Raw genomic sequence first — 25,810 nt, 5'->3', positions numbered from 1 at the left:
GCAAGCTAAAACCTTTGCCTGCAAAGTACATTCCTTACCCCAACATGAACCATCAAATCTTCAGCAGTTTTATATATATATATATCCCATCTGGGATGCAGACTCATTGCAGTCTCCCCAGCACTGGTGTCAGAGACCTCATGCTTTGCCTGCTAAGGGGAAGACTTCCTATTTGAAGGTGGCAAGAATCCATTCTGCTGCTTCATCTATGCACCTAAAGGATTCATCCCCTTCAGCCACAGATTTGTGCCTCCTCCATCTGCTCCCACTTGCAGCACAGTGAAGTGAGGAAGCTAGTTCCTCAACACCTGCCCGCATTTCATGCAGCACACTCAGCTGCAGGGCATAAGCCTTGCTCAAGAGCCTCCTCTGCCTCCTCACATTCAGCTCTAGGAAAAAAAAAACAAAGGGCTTCAAATTGTTTAGCTTTTTCATCAGCTTAAGGCCCTAATGGAAAGAGTTATGTAATGGTATTTAATCCAGAAGATTTCCAAGTGTCGATATATTTTAAAGATATCAATCTTCATTTTCCAGTTGCTGGCACTTCCTGACATTAAAAAAGCAGTAGATAAGGCAACAAATATGCTCTCAGTCCCTAAGCAACATCTCCACTTACACAATTTTTAAATCTGCTTTTCCTCCCCCCTCCTTTTGTCATCCACACAGAGCATCCTAAAGAATGACTTTCACAAGAGAGAAGGGAACACTGGTTTTACAGCAGAAACCAAGACATTTAAGAGAGCTGTATCTTGTTCTAAGTTTTGTCAAAGTCATTCTGCCTATCTTTTGGCAAGCTGTTTAGAGCTTGAGTTTTACAGAGCACAGCAGATAGGTACCTTATCAAGGCTTTTGATAATGCCCAAGCACCTAAGCCACAAAGAAATCAGGGACAGCTATGGAAATGCCTTTAGAAGTCCCTCCAGCTGTCTAGCTGAATCTTTAGGCAGCTATAAAATTTGGCAACTCATGCCCAGACACAGTTTTATTTTTCATTAATCAGTCCATGTCTTTTACCACATGAGAACAAGGCTGAGCTGATGGATACTGCTATGAGAAACAGCCTGCAGGTAAGGACAAGAATCCCTGGTTCAGTTTTTAACTTGCACAACAATCCATTCTGGCTTGTTTTGTTTTGTCATCCTACACTGAGTGTGCCAAAGTCCCTTCTCCGTTATGTCACTGCAGAAGCGGAGTTGCGCTCTAACCCAGTGCAGGAATCTTGTGCCTGTTACTGTGGCCACCAGCCTAGTGTTAGTGTTCTTGATGGCCACTGTAATTGCCAGAGAAGAGAGTGAAATACTTGGGCTCACTTCTTGCTCCTTTAGCCCTCTTTCAGTACAGCAGTGCTGGAGTCACTCCTCCGTGGTGAAGCCTCTACCTGCTCTTCTCCTTATTGCTGAGGAAACTGAGAAGGCTCAGTATCTTTCAGGATGGCAGCATAAATGCACTGTACCTCATGCATTTCAGTCTTCTGTTGAGGCTAGCTGGATCATTGGGTTCTCTCACTTTTCCATGGAAACACCTTATTTTGGCTCAACCTCAACGCTTCTCTTGCCTGGCCCTAAATTTCACGTGTGGCATACGCGCGCTAGAGGTGTCTAAAGTAAATATCCCTGCCTGCCCCAGAGGCAGCTGGACTTTGCATGGTGATACATGTTTGAGAATATTTCATCATGTGAGGATGCTGCTCCTTAGGTTTTGGGTTAGTCCTCACTGGGCCTTGAAGTATATTCTTGGCCCTTGAATGGTGCAATTGTGAGGAAGATTAAAAGCACTGATTGCAAAACTCCAGTAAACAAAATCTCTCTCAGTTCTTTACTGACAAACCCAGTTTCTTTCCATAGCATTCTCTTCTTTAATCCTCTCTTGGCAGAACATGACATGTTTTGATACCAGAGCTCAAATTACCTTCCATGGTAAACAAAGCAAACAAAAAATAAATAAGAGCTCCCTAACCTAAAAACAAACACCCACTGAAACCAGATTATTACTCAGCTGATGCTACTCATGTGCCAGAAGATACCTCTTTGGTTTTGTAATGGAATGTATTCTTTTCCATCAAATACTGAATTGGACCTCTCAAAACTTGAATTAGAGCACAGTGACCACAGACATCCATAGTATTTGTCATCTAGAAAACAAAGAAGGAGGAAATGAGTAGTCTAGCACATGAGTTAGTATTGAAATGTTTGATTCTGAGGTGAAATCCACACCTCAGCATACAGAGCCCACATAGTCTAGGTTGGTGCAGATGGCTAGAGTTGGATGGAGTGCAGGCAGCACCTCAAGCTCTGCAGGAGTTACCTGTGCTCATAGCAGTTTTGCATTCAGAAGATCTGGCACAGACTGCTTCCTTCACCAGTAGGATTTATCTGTGGAGCAAGGGGCTACTTTCAAAGCACCAAGTGCAGACGTGCCCTTGTCTCATCCACTGCCATTCCTTTAACAAGATGTTGCATCAAGCAGACCTCTAATGGTTCGAGGGTTCACAGGGCTCCTTTTACATGACTAAGTATGCAGTACACCCTTAGCAAACTTAGCTGTATGTTTTCCCTGTGTATTCAGTATATTATGACCCCTGTAAACAGAGATTGCTCACATGCAAAGCACAATGGGCTTAGATGTGCATGTTAAAAGAGTTACAAGGGGAAGTGCACATTACACAGTCAAATAGATGATCACCTCTGTATGACTATTTTCATTGTGTTTATACAACTATTCTCTTAACAGAATTGAAAAATACCAAAAGCATGTGAAGAAGATTTATTCAAAAATTGTGGGTTTGCTGTCAGGGTCAGCTTGATTTCCAGTAACAAATACCCAGAACTCTGTCAGAGGTTTACTTGGTTTGTCTGTGTTGGGCAAGATACTCAGTTCAAGATCACTGATTCTGAGAGCATCTAGGATTTGAGGCACTCTCAGAGATGGTTATCAGGCACCCAAAAATGGAAGTGTATCACCAGGCATGCTTTAGAATACAAATTATTGTAGTCTGCATCCTCCGTATTTTTAAGTAATTGCAATCATCAGAGCTTTTAGATGTGACTTATTTAGTTTCCCTTAGCTTCTGGCAGAGTAAACTCAGCTGATCATCACTAACAAGTGCTAGGTAGATACTCATTGCTCTATCCATTGATAAGTTTCCAGCGTCCAGAGAATTTGCTGTAAGCTGCCATGTCTTCTGACCTGTAGGAAAGACAACACATTGTCAGAAGTGATTATTCGTTTTATTAGTGTAGTGATGATTTACAGCTAGCTGAGCAACTATAATGTGTATGATGATTTCAGCTCTCATTGCCAAAGTATAATTTAACTTTTAGAATCCCAAGTCCAAACAATGATCCTCATTCTACAGTAAAGCTTGTGAATAACTGCTCAAAAGAGCAGACTCTTTGATATCCTTGAGACCTGTATGTATAAAAGCAATTTTACATGCAAAACTGCTTGCAAATTCAAACTCTGTATTAATTAGCTTGTGGGGGAAGGTGTCCATCAGAAAACAGTATGCTCTGCCACACATTATAAAAATGAACACTTGTGTTAACTTGAAAAGGAACCACACAAAAGGGAGGGAAATATTTCAAGTGAGTGTAACCCAAGATTTGCCAACTAACACTCACCTACCTAGATCCAAATAGATTGCTAATGTATTGTCAATTCTACCCCTCCTCTGCAAATACTTTTTTGAAAAGCTCTTTCAGCTTTCTTCAGCATTTAAGTACATGCCTGGGTGTTTGTGCCAGGCTCTTGTGCTGATGGCACTCCCCAGCCTCCACCCTTGCAAGTCCTCTGCCATTGCCCAGCCAGCAGATAAGTTTGGCTGATGAATGCAACAAGGCATCAGCCTGGGGCCCTCAAGAGCCAGCCTTGGTCCAAAGAAGCCTCCTCCTGGTCCTTCTTTCATTCACCAGGGGACTATGAGTGCTGCTCATCTGTGTTCTGAAATTCAAGAGCCCTGGGTTCAGAGGAGCTGAAGAAGGGCCTGCAGGTGTAATTGAAGGCAGCAGCCAGGGTGCAGGGAGAAAACAGGCAGAGCAGGGTTCACCAGATGCCTTGGGCATGATGGAGGGCACTGCTGTCACTAGTGCATCTGTGGGTCATCTATGGGTGACCAGGCCCAAGCCACTGGAGTACCACATGAGATCTCTTCATGCATGTGCCAGAGCCTGGGGAAGGAGTGGGAGGCCACAATCGCTGCCCTCTCTTGCCCTCACTTAGGTAATTAAGAGCAGGGACTCAGTTGAAGCAGGTGAAAGAAGTAAAGGCAGAGAGGAGAGAGTGTGAAAACTTTTTTTTCCTGGGAAAATGAAGGACATATATCCATGCATGGAAAGAAAGGGAGGAAAAAAAAAAAAGGGGGGGGGAAGAAAGGGAAGAAGAAAAAGAAAAAAATGAAAGGGAATACAAGAAAGGAAAAAAAAAGAAAAAGAGAAAGAAAAGAAAAAAGGAAAGGAAAGGAAGATTTAAAAAGAAAGAGAAAAGAGAAAAAGAAACCCAGCTGTGCTAATTCTTGTGCTTGTTTGCTCATGTTCAGAACCTCCTAAACTCCCAAGGAAGGGAGCAGTTTTGTTTCATGAGGGTGGTGCATACTGAGTGCGTGTCCATGTGATTTTTGTATTTGTACATTAAACATTTCCCCAAGATGTAATTCCTCCCCTCCTGCACTTGGAATAAAGTGACTTTACAAGTACTGTCTCCAAACAGCAGGCAAAGGAGGGCTGTTGGGGCAAGATAGGGCAAATGCAGATGTGTCTGAGCTAGCAGCTCCACCCAGCCTCTCGTCTGTATATGAAAAAAAAGAAGTAAAAAGAACGTTTCCAATAACTGAAACAGGCAAGGTCTGATCTGCACAGACGGTCTGCAGGCATCTGCCCAAGAAGCTGATGGTTGGCTGGTACATCCTCATCTGATTTATGTTGTGTGTGTGTGTGTGTGTGTTAAGCCTTAAATTGTTGAGTCTCTGGCTGGCTGCAGTAGTATTTCTGGATGGTTGGTGTATGTTTTCAGCACACAGAGCTGGCTCTGATACTGGGATTGTTGGCGCGGAATCAATTCCAATCTCACACCTGTCTGAGACAATGAAGGCCTTGTTGCACACATCTCCACCAAAGGCTGTCATACAACTTATTTTTCACATCTGAAGAAGGAAAAAAAAAATAAAGTGAGGACTAAGGAATTGCTTTCTCCTCACAAGACACGTTGCCCATGCTTGGATGCAACATGCCCCTGATTTCTTTGGGGGAAAATACATTTACAGTACAAAGTCAGTGGAGAGCTTATGGAAAGTACAGATTAATCATGGCAGATAAATGTGATTACAGCTTGATGTCCAAGGATTTACTCTGTAGGACCATGCCTGGTGGATTAAGCATGGGAGGCAGATACCTTAACCTGGGTTAGCACTATTAATTGCTTCTTATCAGTGTGTCTAGCACCTGTGCCATTTAGCTAGTATTTGGAGGTAATTTCTTGTGATCTCAAAGGTTATGAAAGGTGCTATACTCCAATGCCAATGTGACCGAGGTCTTCTGCTTCATGTACTCAAGCAGCTCAGCCTGGGTGGAGGATCAGCCTGGCTCCAGACACCATTCACTCTTGAGTTGAAGGCAGGAGTCTGATCTTTGTCTCGGTCATCCATCTTTACTCTTGTGATCTCCACTCATTAGCTCATCCTCATCCAGTTCTGTTTGCATAGGTGTCTTCAATGTGCATCCTCTGGAAACGAATGCCTTTTCCTGTTCTTTTAGTTGTGCCACTCTTCCCACTGAGTGGGTGGCAGAGGGAGGCAGGGGCCACAGACCTGTCCCTGGCAGGATTTTTACATGTACTGTTAATGTCAGTTTTTCACCAGCTCAGACAGGATGCCTGTGGCTGATCAATTCCTTGGAGCACAAGTTGTCACCCAACATATCTATTTGCCATGCATCAGGCAAACTGATCCTCCTGGATTGGCAGAACTACTGTTAGTGACTGGCTCCACCTGTGCATGTGAAATACTGATCCTCCAATTCAGCAGCTTTCCCATGTCTTTTCCCTACACTTTCTAGGCCAATCTCCTCCATTTTTATCAGCACCATTGACAGATGCATTGCTGGGGCTGTACAGAGGGGAGCGGGCAGGTGAAACAGAGCGGTATGGGGAGTGGCATGAAATACAGCACAGCATTGTGTTCAAGCTCCCTCATCCTGATCCTCACTGCAGTCTCCATTCTGTGACCCAAAACATCTTTCAAGGAGGAAAGTAGAAAAACAGGAGAGCGTGAGACCTTGCAACCCTGCTTCTATCCAGTGAATTCTGAAAGGCACAGAATTAGACCAAAAGACAGCTCTTCGGCCGATTTAAGTTGGCCTTGCTCTACTACCTAGGCCAGCTGAGGATCTGCCCTTGCACCTTGTTGGAGTGGTCTTGAGCATAAAAATAAATGATTAACTATGTAATGAGTGAATATAAAGACAGATGGTAAAATATACTTCTGTTGGTACTTGCACACCTTTGTTTAATAATACAGAAAAAGGCCCTGCGGTGATGAAATGCAGACAGCAGCACGATGTTATCTTGCACCTATAAACCTTGCTCTGAGTCCACTGGTGGCCACTATCCAGAACTGCTGAGTTCAGACACACTGGCTTGTGTTAAGTAGAAATAGTGCTTTCAGTCTTCAGTAAACAGCATTTTTGCCGCAGGCCCCAAATCCTTCAAACGTTTGCCTAGTTAATTGTCTGTTTTCACCTTCCAGTGTCTCATCATCAGCTTATCTGTAGCTTCAGACTGGCTAAATGAGCATGTGAGGCTGGGGAAAGAGCTGCTAGAGGACAGGGGAATAAACTATTTCTTATTTGATTCACTGGCAGGAGAGACTACTGTGAGTGTGCTTAAGTGATCATTTTGGGATCACACTGGGGAAAAAATGAGTAATACAGCATATTAATGTAAACAGATTCAAGAGTGAAATGGGGATGGTGGTTGTTTGTTTTGCTTCTCTGGCAGTCTCAAAGTATCAACAAGTGCAAAACAACAACCTCAAATATAGAACTCCTGGCTGAATGCAAATCAGTTGATTCCAAATATTGCCAAATTTTTAAATTGTGAAAATGCAGATATAAAAAGACCTATTTCAGTTAGGGGAATTTCTGAGCAAGTCAGCAACCTAGAACCTACAATAACACCATTTCTTCCCATCACACTGGATTTTTACATTCAATGTAAATGCCTTGTTTGGTCTTACTGTTACTTAAATATTATCTAATATTTTCATACTTATCTTGATTATGTTTAGCTTTGAGATAGTTTCTTAAATGTGAAATATTCCTTTTGCTTATGATGAAAGACTGGATGAGGCACTTAGTGCCATGGTCTAGTTGACTGGCTAGGGCTGGGGGATAGGTTGGACTGGATGATCTTGGAGGTCTCTTCCAACCTGGTTGATTCTATGATTCTATGATGACTCATTCAAGCCACGATTCTCCACAACTCCTCAGTTCAGCACATTCAGTGGAGTTTTGCTGTGTTCAGCTAAGTTTGTAGAAAGTTTTAAATGTGTCAGTTCATAGGTTCATAATTGCTAATGGAAAACAATAACTTCACATGACAGGCAAAGTCACAGAATATAACTTGAAAAGAGATTATAACAAGCAAGACTTATCAAGCTACTTAGAAATATTTCGTATTGTCAAGGTTGATTCTTGAAGATGTTTAATACAGAAAGTGAAACAAAACTGTTATTTCTATAAAGCATCACACATTTCCTATTCCAAAAAAGAAATCCTCCTCAGGACGGCAACACAACAGCTGTTTGTTGGTTAATACTGGAAATTACTTTGTTTCTTCCACACTTGACATGCATTCACACTTCCTTTCTATACTGGATTACGATTTTCCTTCAATGCTGTTATTCCTTACTCCACCCACCCTGGTGGCACCTACTGCACACAAACCAGAAATTATGCTTTGGATGTAGGGAGATATAGGGGAATTTGGACATCAGCAGGTTTCTCCCAGGTCTCCTCCAGGTATCACTGCCCTGATGGGTGGCACAGGGGTATTCTCCCTTTTCATGGAATCATAGAATCAACCAGGTTGGAAGAGACCTCCAAGATCATCCAGTCCAACCTATTACCCAGCTCTATCCAATCAACTAGGCCATGGCACTAAGTGCCTCCTCCAGTCTTTTCTTGAACACCTCCAGAGACAGGGTAAGCCTGTCCCCAGCTGCTCTGATGGAGAGTCTGTCCACAGTGTAGCTGTCTGAGTCCTAAACATTCAAAGCCCTATGCTGGTTTATTCAAGAGTCTCATTTTTGACACTTTGCTTTAGAAGGACTACTGAGGGGCTGCAGCCCTGTAACAGCTTGTCTGTGTGTTAATTTGCTGAGATTCTGCCTGGCATCCTCAGCAGCACAAAAGAGAGAAGCATTTTAATGTCTCGTGCTGCTTCTCTCAGTTGTCCTTCAGATTAGCTCTAGATTGCTCTAAAATTATTTAAATATGGCCAGTGGAGTGAACACATAAGCTGAGCTGGATCTAGTGCATGTCTAGCTCTCTTGCTCCCACAACTGTGGTGAAGGCTTGAACAAGGAGATGAGACTTTACCTTTCTTTTAATCCTTCTCCCTTCGTCTGTACTCCTCCAGCCTGTATGATTCAGGGGGGGACTCAGGGGAGAGCCTTAATGCCACCCGCTGGGGCCATAGATCAGGTGGAATCACAGAATCCCAGGAGTTGGAAGAGACCTCAAAAGATCATTGGGTCCAACACCCTTCCCAGAGTAGGTCACACAGGATAATTGGTGACAGCCACAGCATAGCAGGATGCTGCATTCCTCAGCTACACAGCAAGCGCCAAGGGATTTCATATGGGCAGCAAATAATTTCTTAAAAAACACTATGCATGTATAAACGACTGAATGCCCCTAAAAAACAACTGAGTCGAGGCTTCCAGCACACATCTGTGGGCTTGACTCGTTTCCCAGTCTAGGTTTGCAGATCTCAAAATCAGATTGACCGTTTCGAGGAGCAGCTCATTGAACGGAGCTTTCAACAAGTCCGGTTTAGTTGAGTGATATCATGAGCAACAGTTTCTTAGTTACCTGCTTTATAAAAAATCCATGCATCCTTCTGAGTCAAACTGACTTTACAAATATATATTCATATGAAGAAGACCTTAGTTCACCTTGTAAATCAAAGCTGCACTCTGGAGAGAGGTTTCATACCACTGGGCTCAGTATCACTTTTCTCAAGGTGACCTCGGTTGTTAAAGTATGAAGGTTGCATTTGATATGCCACTGACTTTCTCTAAGTCAATAACATGAACCAGTGTGTCTTTAGATCATCAGAGATCTGCTTATTACCAAAAGTTGTTTTAATCCTGATTTGAGTTGGAATTTAAAAGAAACCAAGTAGATTTCATTTGCCATCCTGAATAAGGGTTTGGAGGGTGATCACTGTGTGTGGAGTGCCCCTGGATGAATTCTACTTTATTAGTTTATAGGCTTTCTTCTGAGCACTTGGGATGAGATCATGAAAGTGTAAATGGCTGTTATCTTCAAAGGCCCCTTTTATACTGACAAAACTCCACCTTACCAACTCATATTAATAATCTATTGCAATCCTAATTAGTTCACATCAAGGTCAGTGTTTTGTGGTGGATAAAATGGCTGTAAGCTTCAGGGAGTAAGTTTTTTGTTCCACTACTTTCATGTTGAAAAAGAGGAGGGAGTACTGAAAGTGTAAAAGAAGAGACTGATGAGGACTTTTTGTTTATCTATAGGCTAAAGAGCTTTAATACTGAGTAGTTAGTTCACAACATCAGGAACAACCTGTAACATACCTGAGGCCACACTGTAGTCACCCTCTATTACTGTGTCTCCCAGTGGACTGCAGAGACTTCCTCATCTAACTCTGTTCCTCTTTTTTTGTATGGTATTAGCTTTCAAGTGGGAATAACCCATCCTAGGAACTTTTGGACTCATATTTCATTGTCTTGAAACGTAGACAGAAAGCTAGAAAATGTTTCATTGTGACAAGACCTCCTGACTGCCTTCTTGAGTATTCTAAGACAGACTCCCCAGTCAGACAATGGCTCAGGTGCCAGGCACCAGGCTATCAACAATGCCTACCCAGGACCAGCAGGGTCAGGTCCAGCCCACAGCATGGAGGGTATTGCCTTAGAGAGGAAGGTGCAGATAATCCTAAATCTGCAAATAGTGACTCAATGTTACTTCCAGGTCTTGGCCCAGCAGATATCTCTCCACTTCCTTTGGTCTTGCTCCAACCTATGAAAGAGAAACTTTGGAGGTGTAACCAGGCTGGGATTAATTTCACCTAACTTTAGACATCTGTGTGTCTCCATCTGACAGTCATCTGGTATCTCGCTGACTGGAGAGAGAAACAGCTGTTCACTGGGTGTGATTCACCTTCCTGGCTTGGCTTAGATGTCTCCCTTAGGGTGAAACGACTTGCACCCCACAAGTGTCTGTTTTACCATGTTGGCAATAAAGTCTGAAGTCTAGACAAGTAGCTCAGAGGTAGACACCTTCACTGTCGATCTCTTAGGTGGGATGAATCCTTCCCCAAGGGCCAGTACACCAGGAGACAACACTATACTTTGTACACAATTAGCACCCTAGTTCTGTGTCTGCATTTCCAGGGCATAATATACCTGCCTAAGGCAGGCTGAAAGCAGCAATTCTCACCAGCAGCAAGGTAATGAGATGGGCTGACCTGCTTCTTGGTGAGCACTGTACCCTACCCTTCTGGTACACTTCAGGTAGATTGCTTTCAGGTAGATTTGGTAGCACAAAGTAGCTACATTTCCCTCAAGCTGTTTTTACAGGTGAACTTTCCTTGCCGGGGTGACATCAGGTAATTCACATGTGCTCTGACTCAGCCAAGCACTGAGCTCTGTGTGGTGAGTGCTGAACCAGAGCCTTGCTTTCTGTGAGCACCAGGTCTCCTGCTAAAACGAGGCCTGCAATAATACTTATCCTCAGGGGGCAGTGAGAGGATCAGCAAATTTATCAGCTGGGAGGTGATCATGTTCTAGTGTGGTTCAATAAAAGGTGAAAAGGAGAGCAGTAGGTGGACCTAGAGCAGCAGAAGGGAGAAGTTGGGGAGGGGACAAGTTGGAGAGGAGCAGAAGTGATCCGTTGTCCAGCATGGCTGGTCATACAGACTGAAGTGGCAGCAGGTCAGGGGAAGCTGCCAGAGAACCCATGCAATTCCCCTCCATACTCAGACAGATGTAATTTCCAGGTAAGGATCTGCCAAGATGCACAAAGGAGTAGTGACTGTCCCGGCAGGCCCCCGCCCCTCTTCATGATGTGGGTCACCACATGATATGACTTCCCGGCGGCAGCACACAGCCTGCTCTCTCCCTAGCATCTCTGAAGCCAGAGGAAATTGCAGTGCAGTGCAGCACTGTGGGCGAGAGTGTGTGCAGGTACACACGTACCGGAGCTTGTGCACACATGTATGTGCTTGTGCTGCTATGCTTCTGCCTGAGCCACAGGGCCCTACCTTCCAGCCTGGGCACTCTGGGATGAAGGGTAAAGTCTGCTCACTGCCAGTGTCTACATGGTATCTGTCCCTCATTCCTCACTGTTTCAGTTTGTTCTTTAGCAGCACACTTACAAGATAGGGGAGAACACAGCAGTGGCATCAAGTCTGGCAGCACGTCTCTTCCAGAGGAGCCAAAAGAGTGGAAGGTCAAGGCTGAATTAATTTCCTTCATTCCTTGTGGATGCAGAGAGGGAGGGAAAAGGAAGAAGGGTAGTGGAATGGAGTCTCCCTCTTGAACAAATAACTGCAGCTCTCCAGGGTGACTCATACCCCCAAAGACAAAGAACAATGCATCCTTAATTTGCAAAACTCGGCTTTCCAACTTCTGCATGTCACTGGCACCCAGAAACTTTGCAGTTTGCCTGTAATGGCAGCATGTTCTTCAAAGCAGCAGTGACGCCAGCCCCAGAAGGGGTGTGCTTACTCAGGAGGAGAGATGGTTTATATTTCATTTGAGCAGCTTATGTACTAACCTGCTAGGGCAGCACATATGTTGATTGTGAAATCGGTTTTCACAGTGCAGTATTTGGAGTTGTCTGCAGTTCCTTATTTTGGCACCAAGTAAGCAATGAGACCTGAAAGGTGTTTTTAGGGGACACTCACCCCACGGCTAAGTACCATTACTAAAGCACTACTTTTCTCTTTCTGGCACATTGTGTACATACTGTCCTGCTAGTCTAGGCAGCTCATCTAGGTAGCTTTAAAAACGTAAGGAAATACACACTTCTCCTTCTACCCCCCAAAATACACATCTGGAACATATGCTTTTTCCTGCTGCCTTTGTATCATCCCCAGATGCTTTAATATCATTGGAACACTGATGGGCATAAAAAGTCTGAAGGAAAAATCAAACAAACCATTAGGCTGCACTCATTTTGGTTTTCCCCCTTCCCTGCCATCTATTTCTAAAGAAAAACTATCAATGTAAGACTTCCACTTTTTCACTACATTCAGCACTGGATAACGAATATCCTCAAAGGCACTGCCAGCTTTGCGTCATTTCTGTCCTCAAGACCCTTTCTAGTGCAGTGCTGAAAAGAAACAAGTGAACACAGAAGATGAGTCAGGGGTAGAGGATGCACAGAAGTTGAATGCAAAGTACTGAATGAACAGTAGAAATGGTACTCAGCACCCCAACATCTAATCACACCACTCTGGTTTTCCATGGTTGTCGTTACTCAATCCTCCTCGGGGGCTGGTAGCCTCCTCTGTGTCCATGCAGCACTCACCTCGCTTTGGGACATTCTGCATCAACTAAGCACTGCAGCTAGAACAAATAGCCTCAGCAACTGCTTGTGCAAAGGTCTGTGGTTTAGACTGATTTATTTCTTCTTTATTCTCAAGAGTATGATACCTCAGTGTGGAGAAACTCTCATTCTTCTATCCCATAGGAAGTTTTTTAGAGGCTCAAATGCCTGTAGGCCTTTGCAATACTCCACAGATCCACAGTAACATTGAAATAAAATGAAAGCAAACACCGAAGCAGGAAGTTGCTGCCAAAGATCTCTCTTCCAGAGAATAGCTGGGGGTTTGCATGGCTCTTCCACCCTCCACCCCTCCAACATAAGAGTTTCCAGGCACACAACATATCTGTCACTGTCGTTCTCAACCAGATTAAACCCTGTCACCTGTTAGCAATCTGAAAGGGGGGTTTCAAGGCTGCAGAGAGGAGTGAATGTTCATCTCCTATAAATCTCCAGTGGAAATTAGAAGGCTTTGAAAAACCTACCCTGGGGGCAAATCAGAGCTGGAACCCACCTCTGTGAAACTTGCAGGTCTCCCAGCTGTTGCACTGGGAGGCAGCTCTGTGATGTGACAGCAGTTTCCACGGCCTGGCACATGGAGGGAAACCACCCTGCAGAGTGAAGTAGCCGCTGGTGGAATTTTACAGTTTGCTCTGTAATTTTCCAGCTCCTCATGTTCCAGTGCTGAGAGGTATGAGAATACCAGCCTTGTGTGGCTGCTACCATTGCCAGTGATGAACTTGTCCTTTGGAAAGTCCCCCTTATTTAAGCTACTGACTAATTCTTTCAGCTGCCGGGAGATGACACACCTTTTCATGGTGCTGCATTAGGCTGAGGATTTGCTGGGTCCTGAGTGAGGAAGACTGAGTCATTTCAGATGCTTTTAGCTTCAGAGAGAGAGACCAGGTCAGACTCGTGTAGGACCATAACATGGTCCCTTGTGCTTCTCACACCTTCACCTGAAGCTACTAGAACTAGGAGGTAATGTGAGAAGGTAAGCAGGAAGAGGCAGATAAAAGCACATGAGAGATATTGGCAAAGAGAAGAAGGAGGAAAGACTGAATTCAAGCTTTTAGGCAGGCAACATCCTTCTCCTGAGCACAAACCTACACTCAGTATCTGTGCTCAGAGTCCATTTCCTCTGTTAAGCAAGACATCTCTCTGAATGAACAAGTCTAATCAAGACCATTCCTGCCTTACACTCAAAGAAAGCAAAGTCACACTATAAAAACTGTTTCCCTTTGGAAAGATTAGCAAATCAGACTTGGAGGGGGGGGAGAGGGAGGCAGAGTGGCAGACAGACAAATCTCAGACTTAGAAAAGCCTTTCAAAGTGGTTAAGGATCCAGGAACTCGCTCCTTCTCTGCTTCTGACACCAGTAAACTAATCCCAGCTTTCAATCCACCCTACATCTTCTGCCAGTTGCTGCCTTTAAAGTGCTTGCCAGGATGGTGGAGGAATTGTGAAGCTCGACACTATGTGACTTTCGGGGTTTGTTGCGTATGACTGACAGAAATTTTTGCAACTGGAGAAAAATATCTGGCAACAGCAGCAGCTATTTTGCAACTCATCTCCATCTTGCTGCGCTGAGGATCGGGGGATTTTCCCTGACACGGAGGGTGGCTGGTTAGCTGCATGGTGCTCGGGGCTGACTCCTTTGTCTCCCCTGACCTCGGCTTGGGAAGAAACCACTTTCCAACGGTAGCTTGTCCATGTAATTATATCTTCCAGCAGGCAGGTGCCATTTCTGAACTGGAGGGGCAAGCGAGGAGAGGGGAGGCGCAGGCAGCCGATGTGCAAGTGCAGCCTGGCAGGAAGGGGAAGGTGGGAAGGCGGGCGGTCTGGCTGAGTCAAAGGCATACCTGCTCCCTCCCGGGCTTCGCCACCGTCCCGCCTCTCGCCACAGCGTACTGACTCACATCCTGCTGCTCCTTTCTGAAGCTTCCAGGAACATGCTGTATCATAACCGAGATTTGGCCACGCGGCGCCTCTTGGCTGGGAGCAGGCAGCAGTGTCTGACCTGCAGTGACACACACACAGCCATCGCTCTCAGCACTCCAAGGGCACAAAACAGATTCAGGAGTGCACAGGATCTAGCCCAGCACAAGCCAGGCACAGCCACGCAAGCACTTTTCCTTACGGCTCCGAAGGCACAGCGAGACCTGTTATCAGATTGGAATTTGAATTCGGAGCTTAAAGCTTTTAATATGGTTTAAAATAATTCATTTCTGATCAGAACATAGAATCTTGCCAAGGGCTTTCTTTTAGACAGCTCGGTATGGATTGTTGTATTTGTTATATACAAATTATTATAGACACTTTGGCTATCATCTGAAACAAATTCTGGTGTGGTACTATGAATCACCACAGTCCCACTGAAATTTGATGATTTATACCTTTTGAGTGCCTGAGAGCATCCTAATGTGTTCTGAGGGGTGAGTGGTGTGGTGAGGTGTTTCACATTTTAAAACGCATGCCTCCTCCTGAAAAAGAAGCGCATAGAACTAGCATCCCAGAACGTCCATCTTTATTCTGTCCCAGCAACTTTTATGTCCTGCTCGCTCAGAACCAGTTTTACAGGCAAAAGGATGTTCTGCACAAACTCCGAAGATACACTGTGGTTTTGGCTGAAGTCTTGTGCTCTGAGTACGAAGGGAGTTCTCCTTCTGTAGTGGACTATCCATAAAAACTCTGGAAGCCAAAACATGCCCTTGTGTCACACTAGGACAACTTCATTGCCTGTCAGGTGTTTGGTTGTCCTGCTTAACTGTACCGGTTCTGCTGAGCACGGGAATCTTTGGGCCTGGGCGGATGCACACCTCTCCTGTGCATCTGTGCTCTTGTATGAGCACTGAGCCCAGAGCTGCTCCTGAGGGATGCTCCTTCTGCGCAGTGAGTGCGCAGAGCAGAGCTGCGGTTGGAGAGCGCTGGCGGCGTCCCGGGTGGGAATGACTAAGAGCTGTCAACAAAGGTCGTACGAAGGGCTGTGACAGCTCCGGGAAAATTCCTGCTCAAGCTAGTTATGTTACTGGCGGGTCTCGGAGGCAGCCTGGCCGTCGCGCTCTCCCTCCGCCCTCCGCCGGCAGCCCGGCAGCCGCCGTCGGGGCTCGGGAGCGCCCCGGGGCGCGGAGCAGCCGCCGCCTTCTAAAAGGTCTCCGCTGCCACCTACTGACGCACTGCGCTGCTCCGGCACCTCTCGGCTAAAGCACCGACCGGCCGTCTCCTTCGAGTGAGAGTTTTACTTTTCCGAGTTGAAACTGGCTGGGAAAATGCTAAATAGCAGGACCGGAGGGAGCATCATGAAAAGAGGAGACTGGCGGTTGGGATTTTTTTGTCTCCGAGTCTCTAAGCAAAGCTCGTTTCTTTAAACTATTAAACATTATGCAACATTTGTACAGCTTAATTACAAGTTTTTAAAACAAGCCGAACGCAACCTTTTCATGGCAATAAAACATGACGAGGCATGAAAGATGGTTCAATATTTTCTGCTTAATAGCTTGTTAGGCATGAGGCTGGAGGCCGAGAGCTCGTGACTGCGCAGCAAGGTGTGAATTATTGCACCATAATTCTCACCCCGGAGTGTTTTATTGCAATTAATAACTCTTTTAATGTCTTAAATGCATTTTCTCACACCATAAAAAAGCAGAAATGGAAAGTACTTGCTAATGGGAGAAATCCCGGGAGGATTTGGCACAGATCACACCAACTGGACTACCTGGGATTCGTGTTATCTTGATCTACTTTAAAATGATTTTGGAGTCTTGTTTGCCTTTTAAACAGCGTGGACTCAAAGCCCTGTTATTTTCCCTTTGCTGAGGTAGCTCACACTGCAAATCTCTTCACAGATATTCTGAGTTGGGAAGTGATTCCCATTTACATGCAGCTTATTTTCACCTAATTAACTTCATCCACACACTTGGTTCCCTGTGTCAAGCTACTAGCTTCTTTATTTTAAAAGCAGAAAAGAGATGGAGTTCGTGTTTGTTGCTTTTTGTGTAGCCTAGTCCTGTGATGAAGTTGAATCCATTGCAGTTTAATTCTGGAAGTGGAAGAAGAGCAGATCTCACAAAAATAAAATGCCATTTGCAGTCTCTCATCCAAATCCTACTGAACCTGCTGGAAATGCAAACTTTTCCTTTACTGGGAGCTGAATCTGCCTCTTGATAATGAAATGATGCCATAAAAATGCTGTAACAGATTCACAGACTGCATCAGGTTGCAATCTCCTCTTGTTGCATTCTCTGCTGTGAAGGTGATGGCCTGGTGTTAGTCAGCATTATATGTATATATGCACTATATTAATACCACTGAGCAGGGTGCAACTTCTTAACCAGTCTGATGTCAAAAAGTTAGTCTTTAGTAAGAGCAAATACAGCAACTGGGAATACAGGTACCAAGATGGAAAACTGATTGGTAGTTTAAATTTCACTTAAGAAAACTGGATGAGGAGATTAATAATGGGGGTCTCTCAAGCTGTCTGTTCCTGTTTCAAGTACCCCAGAAGTCAGTAACAACAGCAAATAGATCAGACAGGTCAGATTCCTTGGTAGTCTCTTTCTGGATATCATTAGACATGCATGTGGTACCTTACCAAGTTTCTAGTCAAGACACAGTGCAAAAGCTATTCTAGTAGCACTAGAAGAAATAAACCAAGTATCAATTTAGTCTTGCCACTGTTCAGTAAATCCACAACAAGGGTTTGCAGCTTCTTCTGCCACTGCTGTGGCTGCTGTGGCCTTCTCTGCATCTTCTTACCGTTGTTCATATGTTTATTGCATTTGGAGCCAATTTATGGACCAGGATCTAATGGGTGGGTAAAGGTACTAGATAAAACCATGTTTCTTGTCTCAAAGAGCTGGCAGTTTAAGAACTAGGAGAAAAGCGAGGGGAAGTAACAGTTTGTAACAGGAGAAACACACAACATGTTCTCTCAGCCCCACAAAAACAAGGATTGGTGGACGCATTCCCTGGCCGCCTCCCCTTCACACATACCCAGGTCGATCTGAAGACAAGACTTTTCCCCTCTCTACAGTGCTATGACCTAAGCATAGAGTGCCTAAAAGCACGAACATTTCCAGCCAAAGGGGGTTAGTGGCTTCTGCAGCAAGACAGTTGAGAGAGAGCTGACAGAGGGGAGGCTCTGTCACCTGTGGCATCAGCCTTGGCACAGCACACCGAGGGCTTCCCATGGAGGAAGACCAGCCAAAGGAGTTTCCATCCCTGAGCTGGGATTCCTCCAGCACAGGTATCAGGATTCTAGTAGTCAGCTGCATTGCTGAAGTGAAATCAATGGGATTGTCTGCTGAAATAAGGGAGTAATGATTTAATTAACCCTGTTTCAGAATTGAAACACACAGTGTCATACCATTACAATGCTTACTCTGTCAATGCTTTGTGGTATTTATCCTAATGCTACCCCTGGAGACTGACTTCCCTCATCTGTCTCCCTGTCATCTTCAATAAACACTGACCATACATTAATGATGACATGATGTTGTAATTCAGAATAAGACAGGCTTTGTGCCTGTGTCTTTTTGTTGCTTTCTACTGAATTCCATTTAATCCAGTTGGGTGCTGCTTTTAAAACAGGATGAGTCAACTGAATTTATTTTTAAAGAAGTCTGTCTGAGAAAAGATTAAATATTAATAATATTTGAATTTGAATATATTACTCAGCAGAAAAGTCCTTTACAAGACTTTAGTTTATTCTGCATGTGTCTTCACCAGCAACTTTTTAAAAGCTTGGAGTTTTGTATAGATCTTCCCTTCCAAGCAGATGAAACAAACAAAATGTAAAACTCATCTCGATAAAGCACAACAAAATAAGAATTTCCAGATGGGCTTTCTGATGGAGGATCAAAGTCCTTCATCTCAGACTTGGGAAACTTCCCTTCCATGCTGATACCAATTTTATTTGAATGCAGTTCATCCCACATTTGCCTTTTTCAAAAAAGACAAGATTATCAAGATGAAGCTGCTCTTAGAATGCTCTTAGAGATGAAGAAAATGCAAAATTATTTACTGAAACAAAAACATTTCTTTAAAAAATCTGGATAGGTAAGAGGAGGAGTCTTGCTCACTTTGATTTATGCAAAAATTAGACATTTCTATGCACTGAAAAATGCCAGCTTCACATGCAAAGCTGAAATAAGCAGAAAAGAGTTGTTTCTGTTTTGCTGCAACTGGTTTGGACAAACTCCCTGCCATGCATCTCTGATTTCAAACGTCAGCCAAACTAGCAGTGTGGCTAGAAAATAATAGGTTAGTGTTTTTCCTAAAATGCTTTATGCATCTGTGCATTTTGAGATCCTGCTTCCAAGATCCAGCAGTTTCTGCAGAGAGCCAGGACTTGTAGAGTATCTGCATCTGCAGCATAGCAGAGACAGAGAACTTGTGTAAGGCCTTCATCTTTCTAAAGTCCAGCCACTGTTAGCAGAGGGACTCTTCACTCTGAATTGTATTTCTGTACTTTAGGGTATACAAAATAGATGTACAAAATCCCCATTCATTTAATTTCATTAAGTCTGGGATTTTCAAAAGACTGAGGAAGTCAAATTCCCCAGTCCTAATCATGCACATAAGAATGTGCTTTCTGGAAGACACTAGTCTCACCCTCCATCTCGATCTCTTTCATGCACGCACACACAGACATTCTCTCTGCTTCAGAGAGTCCAGCACAGAGCCACAAAGATGATTAAGGGAATGGAACATCTCTCTTACAAGGAGAGACTGAGAGATCTGGGGCTCTTTAGTTTGGAGAAGAGGAGACTGAGAGGTGACCTCATCAATGTTTATAAATATGTAAAGGGTGAGTGCCTGGAGGATGGAGCCAGGCTCTGCTCGGTGGTGCCTGATGACAGGACAAGGGGCGATGGGTGGAAGTTGAGGCATAGGAAGTTTAATTTAAACATGAGGAGGAATTTTTTGACTGTGAGGGTGATAGAACACTGGAACAGGCTGCCCAGAGGGGTTGTTGAGTCTCCTTCTCTGCAGGTATTCAAAACCCACCTTGACATGTTCCTGTGTGATCTGGTGTAGGAGATCCTGCTCTGGCAAGGGGCTTGGACTGGGTGATCTTTCACAATCCCTTCCAGCCCCTGACATTCTGTGATTCTCTGTGATTTTACTCTTGGTTTTTTTTTTTTCTCTCTCTACTTATATTCTTGCACAGAACCACTCAGAGTTCCGGGTTTTGTGTCTCCCCAGTGCCATGCAAGACATACCTTTTTGGCTAAATGGGCTGCAGAGATACATCCTGAAGTAGTAATGCATCCCAGCAATGAACAGTCTTTCACCTTGGAAAGCTTAATCTGCTTTCCCCTGGCCACTTTTTCCTGCCCACCATCCAAGTGAAATAGCAAAAAGCTTCATAAGAAAAAAAGAACTCATCAAAACGCACAGATGCACAAATAATATTTTAGAAAGCAATTCCTCAGAAGGTCTCTTGACAACGGGATTATGGAACTGAAATGTAATTATCTTAGCATTTGAGTGTCTATCTCCACCATGTGGTTTGGTTCACGCATTTGATTGCAAAGTTTTACCATTCAAAACAGCCTATAGGTCTCTTTTTCATTGCAGACACAAGGCAAGTACAGCCATCTCCGCCATGGTCCTACGACCAGTCCTACCAGTACCTGGGCTCCATTGCAACCCCCTCTGTGCACCCTGCCACACCAATATCACCCGGCAGGGCTAGCGGCATGACATCCCTCACCGCAGAGCTTTCAAGTCGGCTGTCAAGTAAGTACCCAAACATTAGTTCCCCCTCACTAGGCCTCACCACAGGCTCGAGGCTGACTTCAGTGCCAACTGGCTGCAATGTCCTAGGATGCTGCTGCAGTGCAGTTGCAGTGAAGCCTATCGCAGGCCCTCTGCAGCAAATCTCTTTCAATGCTTTGCTGGGATTTGTGCAAAGACTAAAGAAATATGGTTTAGAGCCCAACATATTATTGTTAAAAAAATAAAAAGAGAGAGGAAGAAGCAGCACTATGAAGACCTATGGAACTACAAAAAGAGTTTGGAGTGCTGAGGAGCCACCATATCTGTCAATAAATGAATGCCACGGATACATCAGTTCTGTTTCCTTTCCTCACTGTAAATTCAGGCCACAGCACAGCAAGTTACGACTTCAAGATGGTGAGGTTTGACATTTCAGATGTTGCACTGGATTGTCCTGTTATGTCTTCATCAAATCATACTACAGAACCTTACACATGGAAGTGAAAGTTACCCCCTGGTTTCCACCCTACTCAGCTGACCATTTGCTGACTCTAAACCACACACGTTGAACCACTGTCTCTGTGTGTGTATGTTTGTGTTCAATAGCAGGGATTTTCTTAAAATGATTGAGAGCCATATCATACAAATTTACATGACTGTTTCAAAAATAGCTAACTCATCCCACCTATTGCTTTCATTTCAATACTCAGAACTTCTAAGATCAAAGAGAATCACTTGAATGTGCTCCAACCTATCCTATTGTTGTCACTTATAGCCTTCTTTAAAACAGCCACAGGAGCAATGCTCACCAAAAGCAAATACTTTGTTAGGTCTGGGTGCTAATTACATCTTAGATGTAGCCAAAAATACAGGAAACCTTCCAGAAGGGGAAAAAAAAAAAAAGGAAATGTCTTGTTTTAAAAATAGTCTAAAAATTCCCATTTCTCACTGACATAATCCTAATTTTAAATGAAAAAAAATCCTTTTTACTTTCTCCCTTGCATTTCCTCTCCCTTTTCTCATCTTTCCACTGGCAAAATGCAGAAATGGAGAAGGATTAAAAATTATCTTCTTGATAGCAACTATAAAAATTGAAGTAAAACAAACTATTCCAGTATCTGAAGGTGGCCTATAGTAAATCTGGTGAGGCACCTTTTAGGATGCTGGGTAGTGATAGGACTAGGGGGAATGGAGCAAAACTAGAACGGGGTAGATTCAGATTGGATGTTAGGAAGAAGTTCTTCACCATGCAAGTGGTGTGACTCTGGAATGGGCTGCCCAGGGAGGTGGTGGAAACCCCATCCCTGAAGGTCTTTAAGGCCAGACTGGATGTGGCTCTGAGCAACCTGCTCTAGTGTGAGGTATCCAAAGGGTTGGACTTGATGATCTGTGAGGTCTCTTCCAACCCTGATGATACTGTGATACTGTGATACTGTATCCTTGCCCATGGCAGGGGGGTTGGAATTAGATGATCCATGAGGTCCCTTCCAGGCCTGACAATTCTGTGATTCTATGATTCTATTTTTTTTTTAACTTAGAAAAGTAATTTTTATTGATAACATTTCTTGTAATCCAAATTTGCCAGCTATTTTCATGCAAACTTGAGGAGGAATTTTCTCAATGTGAAGGTGACAGAACACTGGAACAGGCTGCCTAGGGGAGTTGTGGAGTCTTCCTCTCTGGAGGTATTCAAAACCTGCCTGGACACGTTCCTGTGTGATCTGGTATAGGAGATCCTGCAGGGAGGTTGGACTGGGTGCTCTTTCAAGGTCCCTTCCAGCCCCTGACATTCTCTGATTCTGTGCCTTTGATTTTCAAACCCTATACAGGGGTGCTTGGTGCCTGTGTACTTACACACGTGTGGATTCATGGACACTTAATCACATTTCACTTCTACCAGTGTGACAAGGGAGGTTGCACTGAACTGAGTGAATGCACTCAGTATTGAAATGTCGTGGTTTTTGCACTGCTGCAGTGCCCAAATGTTGTTACTGTGTACCAGGGCTCTCACTGTGCTGTGTGTGGCATAAGCACTAAAGGCTTCTATGGTGGAAGACTGTGCACAGTCTAACAGAAGACAGACACATACATGTGGGGTAGCAGCATGCTGTGTTTCTTTTGCAGCATGTGGTGAGCATGGAGGTAGATAGAGCACTAGCACTAGGGCCTGTGAGTGCTTTTAGTGCACTTCAAAGTGGTTTACTTTAGGGCAGGCATAGTTTCTCCATGACTTGTGAAGGAACCTAGAGGATCTTTGTCAGCATTCTCTCTTTCCTGTCTTCACTCTGTACAAGGGGACTCATCTCTATGCATTTGAAGTACTTTTTATAATGCTTCCAAAATGATAGTTCTGCATTAAATGTCATTTAGTATTCCCAGAAAAATCTGTCACAACATTTTCTCTCCAGGCCCCTTACTGTCACACAATCACAGAACCACACTATCACAGAACCTTGGAGGTTGGAAGGGACCTCCAGAGATCATCCAACCCCTTGCCAAGCAGGATCCTCTTGCATGCAGGTGGGTTTTGAAAGTCTCCAGACAAGGAGACTCCACAGCCTCTCTGGACAGCCTGTTCCAGTGCTCTGTCACCCTCACCATAAAAAAGTTTCTCCTCATGTTGAGGTAAAACCTTCTGTGTTGCAGTTTGTAGACATACTTGCTTTTTGTCTAAGACATACTTGCTGTTCTGCCAGAACAAAGAAAAAGCTCAAGAGGTTTTGTTAGGCCCTACCACCTAAAGACACGGTGCGTCAAAAAGCAAAGATACAGGACGTGCTTAAAGCATCTTACATTACGTCTTGCTATTCTTTTTGCTGAACTGGGTAGAAGAAACCCTCCTATGCTAAATGATGTGTCCAGGCAGTTTCAACAGCTTTGATTTCTTTCTCAGGAATGAGGCATGGAAGTACCATTTAAAATCTGACAGGTTGTCAGATGCCACCTTCAACCTTAGGTACTCTGTGAAGCTCCCGCCATTCCATCCTATAGCGTAACACGTCATGTTAAATCTAAAGGTGCTTGGGTCTAGGGGAAGGAAATATGTTCAGGGCTCTCATTCATCTTCCAGAAAAAAAAGGGAAGCAAACTCAAGAATGAAACGTGCAGAATTCATCAGAGCTTTTCTAAGAAACTCACAGAAATCCATCAAAGTCTGCTGGCTGTGTCAGTGAGGAGCTTTCAGAACTTAGCACTGCAGTGTGTCCGCTCTAGCTTCAAACCTGGTCAGAGCCAAGAGCTTTGTTTTCTCTCTGCTTCTTCTCATGAGTATTTCCTTCAGCACATGGCTCCTCTTCTGCAGACTCCACGCCTTGTCTGACAGAATAAGTCTTCTGGAAATATTTTTTCTTAATTATTATTGTTGTTATTTCAGTCATGCACAGCTGCCAACTCTAGGGACTGACACCTTCCATTAATCTGAGTCATGATGAAGATCCTTCGTAAAGAGGCCATTATCTGCTGTGCTTGTTTAATCCTTGCACACCAGGGAAGGAGACAGCAGGGCTGGGCATACTTCCACTGATGTCAGACAAAGCAGAGCAGAATTTGACTATCCTACAAAACACTTTGCTTAGTAGGATGAGAAAGGGTTATAGCCTACATGAAAGGAAGAGAAAAGGCCCACCCTCAGATATATCATTCTACTTTAACAAGGCAATACTGCTGTTTTCCTTTTCAACATACCCATTAGAGCCAAGATTTTCAGGGTAGCACCAACTATGTAGACATTAAATGAGGACCCAAATACAGAGGCCTTAAGTGCACCTGATTTATCTTGACTTGAGAGTCAACGGGGGACTGTGCTTCTAAATGTGCAAGCCCCCCCCCCCCCCCCCCGTGCACATTTGTGTACCTGAAGGACAATTTCTGCTCGATGAAGCCTCCCACTTGAGTCGGCAAATAAAGCTGCAAGGAGAGAGTATGCAGAAGCTGGAAAACATACAGGTCCCATTGATGGCCCTGGCAAGTCAAGTGATGCTGAGTAAGGAGTCTGAGGTCTGTGTCCCTCTTCCCTACCTGCCCGTTGAGGATAAGAACACTCTGGAAGTGTAAATAATTGCATGTACTCTAAGGACTCTTAAGAGTGGACACATACACATACAAATCAGAGCGAGAAATTTGCACTCCTCTTTAATTGTTGCTTTACTGAAATGAATCCAAACCATCCAGATCTATGAGCATCACAATGACTGCATGAGAAAGCAGGCGGAGCATAGCTCTGTTCTGGCCACTTTAGTTAACTGTAGGCCAGAGTTTGGATGTTGGTCATCATCGCAAACAGGTGAATCTGCCAGCTCAATGGTTCTCTTTATCCTTTACCCCCGACCCAGGTGCTTCTGACCTGACTGCGTTCAGTGACCCCCGAGTGGGAATTGACCGCTCCTTCTCCACGCTACCCTCCATCTCTGACCCTCGGATGCACTACCCAGGAGCCTTCACCTACACGCCAACACCTGTCAGTTCAGGGATAGGAATTGGTATGTCTGCCATGTCCACAGCCACGAGATACCACACTTACCTCCCACCTCCCTACCCTGGCTCGTCGCAGGCACAGGGCAGCCCATTCCAGACCACCTCGCCTTCCTACCACCTCTACTACGGAACCTCTGCTGGGTCCTACCAGTTCTCCATGATCTCAGGGGGAGACCGGTCCCCCCCACGCATCCACCCGCCCTGCACCAATGCCTCCACGGGATCAACGCTCCTCAACCCCAACCTTCCCAACCAGAGTGATGTGGTTGAGGCAGAAGGGAGCCACAGTAACTCCCCCACTAACATGGCAACCACAGCAAGGCTAGAGGAAGCAGTGTGGCGACCATACTGAATGAATTCTAAGGAGTTATGGGTCAGGACTAACATGCTTTCCATTGCCTGGTGCCCATAGGTATCCCATAAACACCTGTCTTGTTTATGGGCCCTGCCATGTTCATACATCACTTTCAGAAGCAAATTCTTCAGAAGTGGCATGTATTAGCCCCTGGTGAAGCAATATTGCTCCAGCAAAGCATCCTTTGACAGGGCTGAGCTTCTGGAAAGGAAGATGCCTGAGTTGGTGGTCCAGAGGTAGCAAGGGTGGGCAGCAAGGTACCCAGTCTGTTTCTAGGCCTGTGGCTTTCTAACATGCCTGGGTTTGAAGGTCTCCACAGCCCTAAAGAGAGTTTCAGTTCACTTCTATTTTTAAGACTTAAAATCTAAAAAAAACAAAAATCTTAGCAAGTTTACTGCATCTTGTGGACATATTAACTGTAAGGAAGTATAGGAAGATTCCCAGAGGGAAACTGTGAACGCTT

At 44.5% G+C, this 25,810-nt stretch overlaps 1 protein-coding gene across 2 annotated transcripts in view; it reads left to right on the top strand.

Moving 5' to 3' along the window:
• RUNX1 (RUNX family transcription factor 1) overlaps positions 1 to 25,344 on the top strand; it is a 76,115-nt gene extending 50,771 nt beyond the window's left edge. For both annotated transcript variants that reach the window (XM_064152159.1, XM_064152158.1), the window contains 2 exons: positions 20,379 to 20,540; positions 24,851 to 25,344. In XM_064152159.1, coding sequence (XP_064008229.1) covers positions 20,379 to 20,540; positions 24,851 to 25,344 — 656 coding nt within the window. The remainder of the gene's footprint in view (positions 1 to 20,378; positions 20,541 to 24,850) is intronic.
• The last annotated feature ends 466 nt before the right edge of the window (positions 25,345 to 25,810 follow it).

Source organism: Pogoniulus pusillus, chromosome 12 (assembly GCF_015220805.1).
Source record: "Pogoniulus pusillus isolate bPogPus1 chromosome 12, bPogPus1.pri, whole genome shotgun sequence".
In the NCBI taxonomy this organism is placed as follows: Eukaryota; Metazoa; Chordata; class Aves; order Piciformes; family Lybiidae; genus Pogoniulus; species Pogoniulus pusillus.
Note: the sequence above shows the minus strand (reverse complement) of the source record. Positions and strands in the feature narration are given on the sequence as shown.